Below are 17,439 nucleotides of genomic sequence, written 5' to 3' on the forward strand. Positions count from 1 at the left end.
TGCGTGGGGGGTATGGTATATGTGGGCAGTGTGGTATGTGACGTGCATGGTGTGTTGGTGGTATTATGTATGTGGTGTACATGTGTTTATGGTGTGAAGGGGTGTATATTATGTGTTGGTATCGTGTGTATATGTGGTGTACATGGTGTGTGTGGGTTGTGGGTGGTGTGGGGGTGTGTGTGGTATATGTATGGTATGTGTGGTATATGTGGGAGTGGTGTGTGGTGTGGTATGTGGTGGGGGAGGTATGCAGTATGTTGGGGGTGTGTGTGGTGTGTGTGTATGTGGTGTGCACGGTGTATGTGGGGAGTGGTGTGTGGTATGTGTGTGGGTGGTGTGCGTGGGGAGGTATATGGTATATTAGGGTGAATGTGGTGTGGGGGGTATGTGGTATGTTGAGGTGACTGTGGGTGGTGTGTGTGTGCTGTATGTGGGGAGTGGTTTGTGGTGTGTATATGGGTGGTGTGTGTGTGGTGTGTGGTACCTGTGGCATGTGTGCTGTATGTGTGTATGTGGTGTACATGATGTGTGTGTGTGTATGGAATGTGCGTGGGTGTTGTGTGGGGGGAAGAGTGGAGGGAGTCATGTCATATGTTGGGGTGGCTGTGGGGGTTGTGGTATGTGTGTGTGGTGTACATGGTGTGTTGTGGTATGTGTGGTATGTGGGGGAAGGTATGTGGTATGTTGGGGTGCCTGGGTGGTGTGTGTGTTATGTGTGTGCTATATGTGAGGAGTGGTGTGCGGTACCTGTGCAGTGTGTGGTGTGTGTGGTATGTGGTGTGCATGGTGTGTGGGGGGAGGTACGTGTTATGTTGGGGTGACTGTGGGTGGTGTGTGTGGTGTGTGTGTGGTACCTGTGCGATGTGTGGTGTGTGTGGGGAGTGGTGTGTGGTATGTGTGTGTGTGGTGTGTGTGGTATGTGTGTGGTGTATGTGGGGAGTGGTGTGTGGTGTGTGTGTGGTACCTGTGCAGTGTGTGTGGTATGTAGTGTGCATGGTGTGTGGGGGGAGGTATGTGTTATGTTGGGGTGACTGTGGGTGGTGTGTGTGTGGTACCTGTGCAATGTGTGGTGTATATGGAGAGTGGTGTGTGGTATGTGTATGGGTGGGGTGTGTGTGGTAACTGCAGTGTGTGGTGTATGTGGTATGTGGTGTGCATGGTGTGTGTGGGGAGGTATGTGTTATGTTGAGGTGACTGTGGGTTGTGTGTGTGGTGTGTGTGTGGTATATGTGGGGTGTGGTGTGTGTGTGGCACCTGTGCGGTGTGTGGTGTATATGGGGAGTGGTGTGTGGTATGTGTATGGGTGGGGTGTGTGTGGTGTGTGTGTGGTAACTGCAGTGTGTGGTGTGCGTGGTGTGTGTATGTGGTGTGCATGGTGTGTGGGGGAGGTATGTGTTATGTTGGGGTGACTGTGGGTGGTGTGTGTGTGGTACCTGTGCGGTGTGTGGTGTGTGGGGGGGTATGTGGAAGTATGTCTCTCTAAACAGACCCTTTGGCAGGAGCACTGTGGCCCGGGCTAACCCACCACCTGGGATGGCACATCCCCACATCAAGCGCAGGCCAACTTTAACAGGCACCCCGTAGGCAGCAGGCACTGGCTCCAGTGCTTGGGTCCCTGCCACCCCAGCAGGAGGTCTGCGTGGAGTTCTGGGCTCCTGGCTTCATCCTGGACCCCCACCGGGTGCTGAGGGCGTTCAGGGAGCGAACCAGTGGACGGAAGATCTCTCAACCTTTCTCTCTCTACTGCTCCGCATCTCAAATAAAAATAAATACAACTTTAAAAATGAATAATAAAGTGGGCCCTTTGGAAGGTCGTGTGCCGCCTCCCCAGTGTCGCCTGTTCCTCGCTCGCTCCAAGCCGGGACCTGAGCCTGCAGGTGGACAAGGAGAGGAGGCGCTCTGCGGCAGGTGCCCAGAGGGAGAGGGTGCAGGTGCAGGCGGGCGGGAGGCCCAGCCTCGGTCTCCAGCGGGCGGAGACGCGAGCTCAGGAGCCGGCTTCAGGCTGCAGGAGTTCTCGCCAGCCTGGGGGGGAAGGTGTGGGGTCCTCGGGGGTCCTGGGTCAGCCGACCTCAGGACCTCAGGAAGCAGCCGAAGCGTGACCGCCCCGTCTGCGCGTCCAGGCCACGCTGCGGCTGAGCGCGCCTAACGGACAGAGCTCACGGCTGGGTAGAACCGGGCCATCCGTGGGTCCACCCCGGGGGACATTTCCCCAAGCGGGTTTAAAGACAAAGTGAGGCACCGCCGGGCCACGTCCCCTCCCGGGTCCGGCGATCCCGCGCGGCGGCGCTAGGTGGCGGGGCCGCGCGTGCGTCCCGCTGTGCACCCGTCTCCGCCTCCAGGCCTCTCGGGCTCTGCCAGAGCCGCCGTGTGGCTGCCCCCTTGCCAGCCGGCGTGAGACTCGGGCCGAGCGCTGCGCCCGCTCTGCGGGGAGGGCGGCCTCGGGGGACAGGCCGGAGCCGCGGGTGTCCCCGAGCCCTCCACCCTGGGCCCCCAGCAGCCGCTCCGGGGCGCGTGCGGGACCCTGCAGCCGCGGCCAGGGGGGCGGCGCGTTGTCCCCGCGCTGCGTGCGAAGCCCCGGGAAGCTGGCGTCGCCACGTCGCGGGCGAGGAGCCCGGGGCGGCTGGCTCCGGAGCCGTCGGCCTTGCCTCTCTCCCGGGCGGGCGCAGGGAGCAGGGGCGCGTGGACCCCAGCCTCGGGCCGAGGCGCCATGAGTGGCCGGTTTCCACCGCGTTTTCCTTGCCCGCCCCAGAGCGGACGGTTAGAAACGGTCCCCCACTTGGCATCCGTGCGCCACCCGACGGCACCCGCCGTCGGCGCCAGAGCTCTCGGGAACTGGGGTCCAAATGCAGGCTTGGGCAGGGGCAGAAGTCGTCCAGATCCTGGGGTGTTTTGGTTTCTTTCGCAATCCGCGTTCTCCATCCTCTCCCTACACCGCCCGGGAAGGAGCCACGCGCGAGGAGCAGGGCGGGACGCGGGGCGACACGCACGCGGGAGGCCCACCCGCCGAGGGGCTGCGGGTGCCTGGCGGAGCTCCGCGCGCCCCCGCCTCGCCCCGCGCCCGCCCCGCGCGGGATCGAGCAGGGCACCCGGCCCCACGAGGGCGCGGGGATCCGGGCGTCTCCAGTGTCAGCACCCGAGCTCTGCACCGCCTCGGCTTTGCAGGCGGGGAAACTGAGGCGGGGACTCCCGGCGCCCGCGGGGGGAGGGCCGGCCGCCCTGCGCGCCGCCCGCCGCCCGCCCTCGCGGCCCGCCCGCCCGCCGCAGGATTGAGGAAGTGCGTCTGGGCCCGGCCCGGCCCCGGCGCGCGCGGCCCGAGGCGCGGGGGGCTCAGGGCGCGGGCACTGCCAGGCCCCGGCCGGCTGCGGTCCTGCGGGCCCGCCCCGCGCCACCCCGCGCGCCCGGACCCCGACCCGCCGCCGCCGCCGCAGGTAAGTGCCGCTCCGGCCCGCGCCCCCCGAGCGTCCGCGCCGCCTCTGCCTGCCCGGGGGTCGGCGCGCCCCGCAGCCCAGGCCCCGCGCTGCAGCGGCTGCAGGGTCGGGCCCGGGTGGTCTTTCCCGCAGGGGCCGCAGCCCGAGGGGCGCGGGGCGATCCTCACCTCGCCGCCCCTCTGCTTCCTGCCGAGCCCGGACCCCGCCAGCCTGCGGGCGCGCGGTCGTGCGGGAGCCCCGGAACCCGGTGCTGGACAAGGCCGGGGCGGCCGGCGAGAAGAGGCAAAAGCGAGAAACACCGGGGTGGTTTCCTTTGCCTCTACTTGGAGCGCGCGCGGGTGTCGGGAAGGGACTCGGGGCGCCTTCCTCCTCCCCGGGGTCTGCGGCACGCGTCCTGCCCCGGGGCCTAGCTCTCTGCCTGCGACCCTGGAGCCTGCGGGCGACCTTGCCAGCGCAGACCCCAGAAAGGGGCGTGGGCAGGCTGGGGGTCCACCATGGAAGGCGGTGGGCCGCCTTTGCCAGCGCCCACCTGCCCTCCCGGAGTTGGAGGCCATGAAGGTTCCCCCCACCTCCAGTCACCTCCCCTGCCACGGTGTAAAAACAGGGGCCTTCGGTTCTGTTTTTAGCAAACCTCTAGCCAGAGGCACCCTATTTATATAAAACTCCCGCTCGCTCATGGGTAACAAGGTGAATTAGAGGGACCGCTAGAGTGTGCCCAATTTGGGAAAACATTGGCATTAGACACCTTTTATGATTTGATTCTCATTAGGCTCGCTTGTGGCCCAGAAGGGAAGGGAGAGAGAGTTAACTGCATTTTAACCTGCACCTAGCTTATTCCCAAAGTGCACTCTTAGGCCCAGGTGGAAGCCCCACAGTCGCCCACATTGTCCAGGTGCTGTCTTTAGCGGGTGTCCCACACTGTGCCCTGTCTGCCCCTCCTCGTCCAGGCCCCAGCCCCTCCCAGGTGACAGCCCCCTTCTGCTCCTGCTCTCTTTAGCGGCCAGAGTGATTTTATTTTAAAATAACATGCACAGGACGGTGCTGGCCCTCTGTTCAGCAGTGTCTCCTGCCTCGCCACTGGCATGAAATCCAGGGAGCCCCTTCCTCCAACACCCCCAGGCGATCTGGCCTCTGCTGTCCAGAGCCCCAGGCCACCGTCCCCCGGCTGCCCTGGCCGGGTCAGTGTCCAGCTCTGGGCCTCTGCACTGCTGGCGCTGGCTGCACGCATGGCCTTAGATGGCCTGCCTTCGCTACCCTCTCTCTTCCACACCCCTCTCTCTGCATGCATTTTGCAAGTCCACTGGCTGTGCGTTCCTTCTTTGTCTTCTTTGTCACCTCAGGGTCTTCACTGGAGCTCCTGGGATGGGACCAGGTCTGTGTTGCTCTCTCCAGGGTCCCCAGGAGACGCCCAGCGCCCAGTGGTGGTTATAGTGACTGAGTATGAGTGACCACCATGGCTAGCTATGCTATGGTGACTGATGATTGGACAGACATAACTTATACAAGAGTACTGCAAACGTGGGCCACGTGGAATTAAAACATACGTTTATTTTGGTGCAAAAATATTGGAAACCGTGCATAATGTTTTTTAGATATATTTATTTACTTGAAAGGCACAGTTACAGAGAGGGAGAGACAGAGATTCTTCATTTGCAGGTTCAATACCCCAAAGGGCTGGCCGGGCCAGAGCCAGGAGCCAGCAGCTTCCTCCGGGTCGCCCACGTGGGTGCAGGGGCCTAAGCGCTTGGGCCATCCTCCAGTGCTTTCGCAGGCAGATTCAGAGCTGGGTGAAGTGGAGCAGCCGGAACTCGAACATCCATGTGGGATGTGGCATCTCAGGCAGTGGCTTTGCCCGCTATGCCACAGTGCTTGCCCATGCATAGTGTTCTTTATAAGCCACATTTTCCATGAACTTTTTGAAGACGCCCTCGCTTGTGGTTCCAGACTCACGTAGGACTTTCTTTCCCAGCCGTTGCGTGCCGAGCTGTGACAGAACGGTATATGCTTCTCTGGCCTGCAGCTCCGTTATATGTTGGTGTTCACAAACCCATTAAACTTGGGTTTGTAGGCAAACCAGTAGTGATCGAGGGTCACGAACAGTGCGGAGGGAACGGCTGGCGTCTGGAACTGTGGACCAGCCACCTTGACCTGGCCTTTGACTCACGTGGGAGCTGGACAATATGAGCACTTAGGACCTGCCTCACTTGAAGGGTCTTCTAACACTTTGGTGTTGTCGGCCCCCTCCCCCCAGAACCTTCTGGAAAAAGACCTGGGTTTCTCCCGTCGGAAACCTTAGAGCAGCTAGCTTACTGAGCTGTCCGCCCACCCTCCCAGCTTCACAGATCACTAGTCCATTCCTCCCGGAAAGGCTCGGTGAAAACACTTGTAGGGTGAATGGAAGCTTCCTATTTTGTTTTCCATTAAGTATTTAATTTTACTCACAAATTCAGGTAGTTAAGAGTTGGCCAAAGGAAATTGGTGAGGTTTTAAAAAAATTGATAAAGACAAACATGGCTGCAGGAGACCTCCTGGCGCTCTGTGGAGGCTTCAAAAAGAAAAGAAAGTGCGTCATCTACGGCCGCCGCTGCTGCGTGGTCCATCCCCAGATGCAGCCAGAGGAAGCAAAGATCTGTTTGCAGACAAAGATGGAGCAAACTTGAGCTACCTCATCTTCATGCTTCTACCTTGGAGCTGAAGCCAAAGTACGAATCATTTAAAAACTGCTCCAGCAGCAGAATCCGCCGTTGGTAGAGCGATTTGCAAAAGGAAACTGAAAAGGGGAACAGCGTGTCCTGGGCGAGGCTTAGCCTGAAACACTCTGCAGAGTCTTTTTTAAACTTGAACGCAGTGCGTGCTGGGGCACTTCTGTTTTCAGAAGGAATGTCTGCCTCTCGGGCTTTTCAAATGGCACCCGGTGCTTGTGGGCCGCCCTTCTCAGAGGGGTGTCCAGAGGCCAGCGGCCACGGTGCTGCTCAGCTTCTACACGCTCCTGCGTGACTCCCTGGCTGCCGGCTCCCCCAGCCCTCATCTCAGCTAATTTTCCAAATCGGGTTCTTTGCCAACCCTGCTTCCCCTTGGTCCTGCTCGGGGCATTACCCATACACCGGTTCTCTAGACTTTTCCCTCTTTGGTTCATGGCGAGACCAAGGCTCCGTGTGGCCTGATCCTGCACCTTCCTCTGCCTTGAAGAGGCCGCCCACTTGGCCACGTTCCTGATTGCCAGGCTCTGGGATAAGAAATTTCCAGTGCCCTTGTGGCCTTTGCTCTGTAGCTTGCCCAGGACCCACACCGCTTCGGGCACCGTCTGGACTGCACTGGCTGGGGGGAGAGCCAGCACCTTGTTGAGCGTGTTGATCGGGGAAGTGGGAGACCCCCAGGCCAGCCGAGTCCTCTCGCTGCCACTGCAGCCAGCGACCAGCCAGCCCTGCGTGGAAAGTGACTGGCACTCTTTGTCATGGTTGAATTCCCAAGTGACCCTGTGCGGGTGCCAGAGCCCAGAGCCAGGGACTCAATCCAAGTCCCCCACAGGGGTGGCAGGAACCCCGTTGCTGGAGCCGTCACTCTGCCTTGCAGAGGGCACTCGAGCAGGAAGCTGGCATTGGAACAGAACTGAGACTGGGGCGTGGATGTCCCGCGGGGCATCATCCCTACTCTGTGGATGCCCACTTCTCGATTTAGATTCCTCTTCCTCTGACTCAGAGCTTCTCCACCTTGGAGCTGTTTGGGCCCAGATCGCTCGTGTTGCACACAGCTGTCCTGTGCACTGTGGCGTGTTTAGCACCATCCCTGACCCCTCCTAACTATATGTGTAGCAACCCCGCCACCACCAAATTGTGACAGCCAAAAATATGGCCAGACGTTGCCAAATGTCCCCTGGGAGCAAGGGGCAAAACCTATGGGGCGCCTTTCTGTGAACCCCCAAACTCCCGCTAACTTGACTTCACCAGTCACGATTCCTTCGAGACCTTTCTCTTGGGGCCTCTCACCTGCCTCCCCTTGTGGGATTTCCTGTCCACCTCTGGGCTTCCAGTAGAGGCTGTCCTGGGCAGAGGGAGGACCCTGTGCCAGCTGAGTGTGTCCCTGGCACTGCGGCTGTGTGTTGACCGAGAGGGACCCTGTACAAGTGCATGTTTTGTGATTACTTCTCAGGTAGACAAGATGGAAGCCCAGTGTGAAGACGGGAGGTGGGGTGCTCCCTGTTTTTTTCACTCCTCCCTCCTGGTGAAGTGGGCCAGGTAGATGACCTGGGAAGAGACCTGTTGCAAAGAGAAGGAAACCTTGTCACAGGATTGGTAGGGTGCATGACCTTGTCACAGTCAGTATTGGCAGGGTGCGGGAAAGCACTTGCTGCAGCTTTCTGATTTGATGTTGTCCTTCGCCAGCAGGATGACCCAGCTCCCTGCTCAGCCATGAACGTGTTCCCATGCCTTCACCCACCCCACGGGCAGTGGCAGCAGCAGTGACCGCGGTGGCACCTGTCTTCAGAGACCCGCTGTCTCCAGGGTCGATGGCTGGCATGTCGCAGAGCCTTCCCAGCATGTACTGGTGTGTGGGGTCGGAGGGGTCAGCCGTGTGTCCGGAGCGCGCCATGGAGACCCACGGTGGTAAGTACAGGGCTGGCTGCACCTGCGTGGGTGCCGGCTTTTCCTGGCGGTAGTCTCGGCCACAGAGGAGCGAGTACGTTTCAAGCAAAGGAGAGAACGCCCGAATCATTGGGGCCTTTGCATCAGGAACCTTAAGGGTCTCAGTTAAATTCTCAAGATTGAGGGGCCATGTACAAAAAGTATCGTGGCCTCGAAGACGTAAAGAACGGAGCCATCACTGCGTGTGGGTTACGGGAGCTTTGTTATTTTTTTAAATGGGGATTTGGGTCTGGTTTTGCATTATAAAAATAATGCGTGTTTATTAAAGAAACAATGGGAAAAGGGAAGTAAGAGAAACATCACCCACAGCGCCCTACACCAGGCACAAGCTCCGGGCACCGCTGTCCCGGCGCTGAAGGCGCTGTGTTTGAACTTCGCTCCACCTGTGAGGTCTGTGTCGTTCTGTATCCTGCTGTTTTTCTCCGAGCATCTCTTCGGTGGTGTTCGCCTCGGGGCCACTCAGTCACGTGACCAGTGACTAACACGTACCGTGTAGACTGGTGTTAACCAAACCCTTGTTTTCCTTTTGCTCCCTGCTGTTCACTCTGGCTTTGAGGTTGTTCCCCCGCGTCACATTTTCCGAAGTCGGCTCATCGGCTTTGAACCTTTTTAAGCCTCTTTACAGCGATTGCCCAACTTTGCAGGAGAGCTGCACCGCTTTGAACCCCAGTAGAACATGCTGGATGTTGTAACAGTGAAATGCGCTAATCTCCTCATACCTACCAGGAACTAACTTCAGTGCTTAAAAAAAAACAACAACAAAAAACAAAAAAACCACCTCCTTTAGTCCCCACAACCACTGTGAAAATGCCACCTGTATCTTTGTTTTATGGCTGGGGAACTGGAGGTAAGAGCGGTCCTCACACTTGCCCAAGGTCAGCAGCTCGCAGAACTGCCATCCAACCCTGCCTTGGCCAGGCCTGGGCTGACTGTCTTGAGGCTGGGCCCTCCTGTGGGGTCCGAGAAGGCCCACGTGTTGGGTCTGAGGGGGCCCAGTGTTTGTGCCCTCCGCGTGTTAACGACTGGGCATCGGACCTCGCTCAGGAGCCCTCTGTTCGGTTGCTGGGGTGTTTTTTCTCCATCTGAAATGTGCAGAGGCCAGGCAGGGTGATGTTCCTGGAAGGTCTCTCTGCGCATAAATCAGATGATGAAATGGGAGAAGAATTCGCTTCGTGACATCGCCCAGCACTAAATGTTCCCGGGCGTTCTGCTTGAATCTTTTTGAATTTTCTTTCTTTCTTTCTTTCTTTTTTTTAACCAGATGAATGTCCTTCTACTGTTGCTTGGGAGGAAGGCCTTGCTTTATGAGCGCAAGAGCAAGCTGACACGAGCAGAGAATGCCGGGTCCGAGTTGTGGGTCGCGCCTCCCCCTCTCCTCGCCGTCGTATCTCTGTTATCCCACTTGCAGCTCCTCCCGGCGGTCCTAAGAGGCAGGGACTGGGGTCCGTCTGAGGTGTGTTCGATCGGTCACTATGTCATGTGAAAGGACCCCACAGGGGACCGTGCCGGTTGCCCTCCTTGGTCCAGAGGTGGTGACCTAAGCAGGTGCGTCTCTCCGAGGCCCACAGAATCTCAGGTGCCAGTGGCCAGGCACCATCTAGACCACGGGAGCAGCATCGCAGGGGCAGGAGGCAGGCGTGGGCATTTTCCAAGTTCTCCCGTGGTCCCATTGTACAGTTGGGGCTGAGAACCAGCCTCAGTGGAGCCCCCAGAGCAGACTTTCCAGATCGCGCCGTGCACACGAGTCCTCCCTGGGTGTCTGGGTGAGTTGCCTTTCCCGCAGCCTCCTGGCTCATGCTGAGGGTGAGCCGATGCCTTCCCAGAGGCCCCCGGGACACACCTGGAACCTGCCCTGCCTCTGGGCCTGGGCTCGGGCGGATGAACCAGATCAAGCTCGTGTGTGCTGAGGGGTCAGAACCCTGATGCCCCCAGCCCCCATTTTTCCCCTTAGAAGTCTGCATCGGAGCCCTGCACACGTCCTTTGTGAGGTCCCCTCACCAGGAGGGAAAGACCCTGGGCCTTTTCTCCCCAGTGAATCCCAGGACCCCCGGCCACTCTTGTTCTGAACACACCTGGGGACGTCCAAGGGCGGAGGCGTGATGGGGCTGGTGCAGCCCCCGCTGGGTGCTTGGGATGGGGGCCAAGGCAGGGAGAGGACCTCCTGTGACCCCTGAGGCTGACGGAGGTGTTGCTGCAGAGTCGAATGGGAGAAGAAAGGGGCTGGCGTTCCAGAAAATTCCTGTATCTCAGCATTGGGAGCCCAGCCCAGGCCAGAGCTGACCGCCTAACAGAATCACCCATTCCGGGGACCAAAGCCTCTCACACGCCCACTGCAGGGCCACATTTCGGGATATAAATAGAAACGTCCTCTCTTACCACGAGGTTAGGTCCTAGAGGCCATGGTTACGCTGAGAATGCATTCAGTGCACCTGACTGTGGACGGCGAAGCTCCGCCGAGGCCAGCTTCACTGCTCAGAGCACTTGCAGGAGCCCACAGCTGGGCAAGCCCACCTGACACAAAGTCTGTTGCATGATCAGGTCTTGAGTGTCTCCTGGCGTTTACTGAGCCCCGAACTGGAAGTGAAAAGCAGACTGGTTGTGTGGGTGCGCTTGCTTACCTGGGGAGGTAGGAACGTCGTGTAGTTGAAGTGCTGTAAGTCGGGTCCGTGTGTCTAACGCCGGACCGCAGTGGGGACATGCCAGGCCCGGGGCAGGAGGGGGGGGGGAGTGTAGTGTCCTCACTTCCGTGTGCTTTGTGTGTCTGTGGGGTGCGTGCTGTCTGCGATGATCGCACGTGACTTGTTCGGGTTCTGCATGATCGCTGTGATCAGAAGGAGAAATACTTCGAGTTGTTTTCCAGTTGCTACTTCTGTAAGTTCTGAGGCTTGTGATTAGGGTCTTCCCAGCCCACCTTGAGCGCTCACATCCACAGCCAAAGTTGCTTTTCTTTTTTTTTTTTTTTTTTTAAGATTTATTTATTTGAAAGAGTTACACAGAGAGAGAAGGAGATGCAGAGAGAGAGAGAGAGAGCTCTTCCATCCACTGGTTCACTCCCCAGTTGGCTGCACAGCTGGGACTCGAACCAGCGCCCATATGGGATGCTGGCACTGCAGGCTTCACTCGCTACGCCATGGTGCTAGCCCCAAAGTTGCTTTTCTGTCCTCTTTCCCCCTCAAGTCTTCCTGCGACACCTGGGGAATATGTGACCCAATACTCAGCCCCTGAGCCCCTGCAGAGCCCACCCTCCAGCTTTGTGCCACCCCCTTTCCTCCCCAGACTTCCTGGGATTGGAGGAAGCCTGCCCTCCCCTACATCCCCGGGGAGCCTCTCCCAGACCTAACTGACAGCTCAGGCTGAGAAGTCGGCTGCCGGGAAGAAAACCAAGGGTACTCCCATTACTGGGGCAGCCTTTGCTCCCTTCCAAAGTTCCTGGAAGATAACGTGTTTGGAAATGATGACGTTTTTACTGTACTTCCAAGAATAGCTTAGACAAAGAGTCACACCCCTCTAATAAACCTGAGTTACTTCTGGGTTTCCAGGGGCGGCGTTTTGTGTTTTTATTTGGGGAGACACACTTGTGCCTGTTCAGACCCCCTCCGGTGGGTCTGAAAGGGTCATGCCCCCAAACCCTTGGGTGTAGGAGCGCCACGCACGGCGGCGGCTGGGTGGTAGGAGCTTGGCGCACGGCGGCAGGAAGGTGTGTTCCACCCTCGTCCCTGGAGCACTGTCAGCAGTCCGCTCGCCTGTGGCACCGGAAGGCCTGATTGTGCAAGTCCACAGCCCAGTGACCCTGGGAGAACCACGTAGACAAACACGCCGCTGGACACTCTTCCCTGGGCGCCTGCCCCCAGCCAGAGTGGAAAAACCCGTCCTGCTGGGTGCCGTGAGGCACCTGGGAGAGCGGAGCAGTAAGGAAACTTCCAGATAATGCACGTTGGGAATGCTCGGTGAGGCTTCTGCATTGTGGAGGTGAGCGTGCCTGTGCGGACATCGCCCGGAAGGCGCTCACACCCCTGTGTCTGCGGGGTCCAACTCTGGCCCCGGAAGCTGCGACACAGCCGCCCACCTCTCAGCCCAGGGTCTGCGGCTGGACCCAACATGGCCCAAAGGAGGAGTCTTCTGGAAGCTCTTCAGATCCCAGGTTGTTATCTGACTTCTCCCAGTGTCCTTTTTCCCTACGTGATCGCCTTTTTTTTTTTTTTTTTAATCTGTTTTATTAAAAGCATAGCTTCTCGATATGCCGGCCCAATTTGCTCAACCAAGGGGTTTTTCCTGGCTTCCAGAAACAGAAGTAGGAGATGGACTGAATTAGGAAGTGCCTGGGGACGTTGCGTGTCTTCTGGCCAGGTCCCATGTTGGGGAGCCAGCCCACATCCTTAACCTGTTCCTCGTGACCAGGTCTGGCTGGTCCCTGCTGAGTTGTGTTCACACAGAGGGAGCCAGGAGAGGAGGGGTGGGCGGGGCTGGACTGGACAGGAGACCCCGGCCAGTGGGGCACCCTGCACTGGCCTGGCTACAGCAGCTCGCACGGCCGCCCTGGGGAGCGTGGCCAGCATCCAGTGGGGCATCCCTTACTGAATGAAGGGCAGAGAGGAAGGCTTCCCTTTGTGGGCGGGGCTGGGGTGGTGGGCGGGGCCGGGGTGGTGGGTGCGGCAGCCGTGGGTGGAGTTAAGGTGTCTGTGCCTTGTGCCCAGGAAGAGTCCAGGCTCTGGGCTAGCTGCAGCGTCTGGACCTTAAGTGGAGGCTTAGGTCTGCTCCTAGTGGTTTGTCCAAAATATGCTTGGCCGCTTCCGGGAGCAGGGAGCTGGACACCGTCGGACCATGCTAGCCTCTCCAGGGCTGACTGTTGGGGTGTTCACATGCAGCTCCACTGGTTTAGGCTGCAGGAACCCCCAACCCCTCTCTTGGGTTGCTGGAAGTCCTCTTTCCTGGGGACTCCCGCTCACGCTAACCACCCAGTAGCTTTAAGGGCAGGCAGTCAGCAAGTTCACACGTCCCACGTGGGTATCTCTCGAGCGCCTTTGCACCTTAGTCTGTCTGTGGACCAAACATTAGGCCATGGCCGTCTGGTCTGGGGAACGAGCAGCCACCTCCTTCCGGGCCCCTTCCCGGCACCCAGAGCCTGAAGGTGGTCGCTCAGCCGGGCCTCACCCTCACCCTTCCCCACCTTCTCCCACCTCTTCGTCCTCTGTGGGACGAGCAGGGCAGCCCCGGCCTGCATTCAGCAGCCGTCTGCCTTGGTTTGCAGCGGGTCGGTGGCCTGTGGGCAGGGAGGTCTCTGTGTGGTCATCCCCGGGTCCCTGTGCAGAGAGGGACAGGGCTCTTTGCCCCTGTGATCCAGACTTTGAAGGAACCATAACGGGAGATTTTTTATGAAATTCTTCCTCTCCTTGGGAATGGACCCTCCCTGCCAACAGCGTGTGCATAACATCGAATCTCTCGCGTCTGAAGTCCACTAACATTCCTGGGCACCATGGAGACCGAGAGCCGGGGACTTTGGGTACAGAAGTCCCTGACTTACGATTCTTGGACTTTATTATGGCACAAGAACCATACACCTTGCCTAACACCCATGCCTGGAATTTTGGGTTCAGATCTTCCCCAGGCTAGCACTGTGCTTCTGATCTGCTCCCTGAGGCGGGGGGCGGGGCAGCCCCATGGTCACCATGGGAACAGCCGACTCTGCCGTGCACTGTGAGGTGTGGTCGGTTAGGGGGTTCAGTGCATTTCCATCTTAGGATATTTTCGACTTACAGTGAGTTTATAGGGGTGTAACCACAGTGTAACTCAAGGAGCATCTGCGATGCTTCGCAGTCCCAGGTCTGCGTCCTTGCCATCCCCGCCATGTGTGTTAGGCCTGATTCCACTTCACTACCTTGCTGTTGACTGGAAGGCATTCATCATAAAGAAGGAAAGAGGAAAAATCCAGAAACAAGCATTTATCTCAAGCATGGGTTCTTCCTAGGCCCGTAATCTGTTGTTCTGGGAGGAATCGACCGTTAGCCAGAACTGTGTTTTCAGGTGGAAAGGACTTTTTGGGATTGTGGCTCATTGTGCTGATCTCTGCTGGGTTGTGCTTGGTTTTTTTTTTTTTTCTTCCTTCTTCCTCATCCACCCCCCAGCACCCTACACCCAGAGCATTGCCTAGAGCGTTGGTTTCTAATTGAGTTGTTTCCATTTCAGGAGAATCAGAAAGACAAACAGCGTCTGTGACACTTGAACTTTTCAGACAGAGATATTTCAAGGCATGTATATGGTAGTCTCTATTATTTTAGGTACACATCCGCGCGTGGATTCAAATTTGAGGTTAGAATTTGTTTACCAAAGGGCAGGAACGTGGGCCTGAAGTTTCTGTGGGCAGCTCACTTCGGACTTCACCTGGCCATGTGCCCGATTAGAGACACGTGGGCGGGCCCAGCTGCCCACACTCAGGGTGGGGGGGCGGCTGGAGGTGGAGGACTCAGGGCCTGGCTCTGCTGATGGTGCTCAGGGTGGCAGGGTCCCTCCCGCTGCTCTGCCCACACTCCACGCACCAGCGGCTCTCGTGGGCGCTTGCCCCCGTCTCTGCCTATACATCCCCCACACCTCTGGGTTCCAAAACAGACAAAGCGGCCCTACCGGACAGTGGCCAAGGAATATTCCCTTGTGTCCAGCTCTTCCCTGAAGGCCAAGAAAAGCCTTGTTTTCGTGTAATCGCGTACGTGCTTTTGGTAGGCTGGCGCTCTCTGGCTGCGCCCTGAGTGTCTCCCTCCGGGCAGCTCCCTAAGCACACGCACGAGCCTTCATGTCATGTGTGTGTTTCTGGGTTTGCGGGTGGAAGAGTCATTCCTATGGGTGAGCGTGCAGCATCTTCCCTTGAGTGGCGTCTCCCGCCTGATTTGAGGGTGTGACCGTAAGCCGGTGTATTTCATTCGTCCCCTGGCACAGCGCCATTAGGGTCCTTCTTCCTTTTGCTTGTGGGACGAGAGTCAGGTGTTAGTGCATATGCCCCAGCAAAGTTGCAGGGTCAAAGAATAACCACATTAAACATCCTCAAAGGAATGCACACCCCTCGTTCCAGAAGGGACTATCGTGTAGGAAGTATGACAGTCTTGCCCTGGTATCAGGTCCCCAGAGGCTCTCCCTGTCCTGTGTCTGGCTGTGTCCTGCTCTCTCCCAGCAGGGGAGCTGCTTCCTCGCTGCCCTCACTTTCCCACCTCACCCCTGCCTCGGTGCTGCTCATCCCTAGGCTGGGGTCCCGCTGGTGGGTGAGGCCTGGCTGGGGGCGCCTCTTCCCTTCCTCCCTCTCTCCCAGCAGGGGAGCTGCTTCCTCTCTGCCCTCACTTTCCCACCTCACCCCTGCCTCGGTGCTGCTCATCCCTAGGCTGGGGTCCCACTGGTGGGTGAGGCCTGGCTGGGGGGTACCTCTTCCCTTCCTCCCTCTCTCCCAGCAGGGGAGCTGCTTCCTCGCTGCCCTCACTTTCCCACCTCACCCCTGCCTCGGTGCTGCTCATCCCTAGGCTGGGGTCGCCTCTTCCCTTCCTCCCTCCCAGGCCCGTCCATCCTCTGCCTCCCGCCTGGAGCTCGTCCTTGGAGCCCTTGTCTAACTGGACGACCTGAGCCAGGAAGTCCCAGGGGCCTGTGGGCGGCCCCATTGCTGAGGGTCTCTTCCTCCCGCCCTCTCTGAGGTCTCAGCTGGACACTGGTTGAGCCCCTCCCTCTCCTGCCCTCGGGCGGGGCTCGCTTCTCCTTGCTCTGTGGGTGACCTGTCTTCTCTCCGGAAGCTCTGAGGGTCTTCCCCGTGGGCTCCGTCTTCTGAAATGCCACGGCAGATGACCTGCGCAGGTCTCTGTTCATTCAGGCCGCGTGGCACTGGGCGGCCCCAGAGTGCGTCCCTCGGAGGACGGATCCCTCCCCATATGTGCTTTGCTGATGTTTCTGTCGTCTGCTTCTTTCCTGTTGGCTGGTTAAATCCCTATCTCTCCTCCTGTCACCCAGCTCCTCTTTTTTTTTTTTTTTTTTTTTTTTGACAGTCAGAGTGGACAGTGAGAGAGAGAGAGACAGAGAGAAAGGTCTTCCTTTGCCATTGGTTCACCCTCCAATGACCGCCGCGGCCAGCGCACAGCGCTGATCCGAAGCCAGGAGCCAGGTGCTTCTCCTGGTCTCCCATGGGGTGCAGGGCCCAAGCACTTGGGCCATCCTCCACTGCCTTCCCGGACCATAGCAGAGAGCTGGCCTGGAAGAGGGGCAACCGTGACAGAATCCGGCGCCCCGAACAGGACTAGAACCCGGTGTGTCGGCGCCACAGGTGGAGGATTAGCCTATTGAGCCGCGGCGCCGGCCAGCCAGTGTTTTAACATAAAGTTTATGGTAGCTTCAGTTTAAAATACGTTTTTAAACTACTCATCTTCAACAGAGAAGTCATAGACTTCTGTAAAATTCAGCAGCAGTGTGGACGTTCCCTGCCTACCAGTCCTTGGTCTTGCAGTTTCACAGTCCTAGATTCAAAACTCAGTCTTGCTTTTCATGGGCCTATGCAGAATTTTGCAATGTCATTCTTGTATCTTGGAGGGTTTTTTGTTTGTTTGTTTTTGCTTGTTTTTACATTACAAGGAGTCTTTTTAAAAACGATTTAGTTTACTTATTTGAAACACAGGAGTGACAGAGAGAGGAAGAGAGAGAGGTTTTTCATCTGCTGGTTCACTCTCCAAATGGCCACAACAGCCATGATGGTCCAGGCTAGGCCAGGCCAAAGCTAGGAGCTGAGAACTCCATCTGGGTCTGTGGTGTGGATGCAGGGGCCTGAGGTCTTGGACCATCTTCCACTGCCTTCCCCGGCACATTAGCAGGGAGCTGGATTGGAAGCTGAGCAGCTGGGACTCAGAACCTGTATCTGATATGAGATGCCAGTGTCACAAGAGAATTTTGAGCACCTTACAAAGGCAGAGAGAATATTCTAGCAGGCTCCCTGGTACCCACTGCCAGACCTCAGTAGTCACCACCATGGCCAGTCCTGACCCGTGGAGGTCCCTTCTCTCTGTCCTTCGGACCCTGACTCCAGACTTCTGTTCTGAGAAGCTGCACACACACAGTCACAATACATGTAGCATACATTTTTTAAATTAAAAATTCCCTAATGATATCTAGTCAGTGTTCACATGCCCTTGATTGCTTCTTGATTGCTTTTGCAATGGTTTGTTCAACCCTGCCTTGTGGGGTTGACGCAATCCCCGAGTCTCTCGATTTCCGTCTCTCTCCCTCGCTGTCTTCTCCCTTCGATTTCACGGTTGTGAGAACCGCACCGCTTGTGCTTTGTGGCTTCCCACAGTCTGGAGTTGGGCAGGGAGGGCTGTGTGAGGCCCGGGTGTTCCTCTCGGGGGTTTTCTCAG

General features: G+C 57.9%; 1 protein-coding gene across 3 annotated transcripts in view; it reads left to right on the forward strand.

Moving 5' to 3' along the window:
- Nucleotides 1–3,399: 3,399 nt before the first annotated feature.
- The window catches only part of LRRK1 (leucine rich repeat kinase 1), a 124,301-nt gene continuing 110,261 nt past the window's right edge, over nucleotides 3,400–17,439 (forward strand). The window contains exons 1-2 of one of the 3 annotated variants that reach the window (XM_062204967.1): nucleotides 3,400–3,428; nucleotides 7,811–8,032. In XM_062204967.1, the coding sequence (XP_062060951.1) occupies nucleotides 7,852–8,032 (181 nt within the window). In that variant the 5' untranslated portion in view covers nucleotides 3,400–3,428; nucleotides 7,811–7,851. Of the gene's footprint in view, nucleotides 3,429–7,810; nucleotides 8,033–11,897; nucleotides 12,213–17,439 lie in introns of those variants that run through there. The other 2 variants (XM_062204968.1, XM_062204969.1) reach the window with 2 other exon arrangements.

Source organism: Lepus europaeus, chromosome 11 (genome assembly GCF_033115175.1).
Source record: "Lepus europaeus isolate LE1 chromosome 11, mLepTim1.pri, whole genome shotgun sequence".
In the NCBI taxonomy this organism is placed as follows: Eukaryota; Metazoa; Chordata; class Mammalia; order Lagomorpha; family Leporidae; genus Lepus; species Lepus europaeus.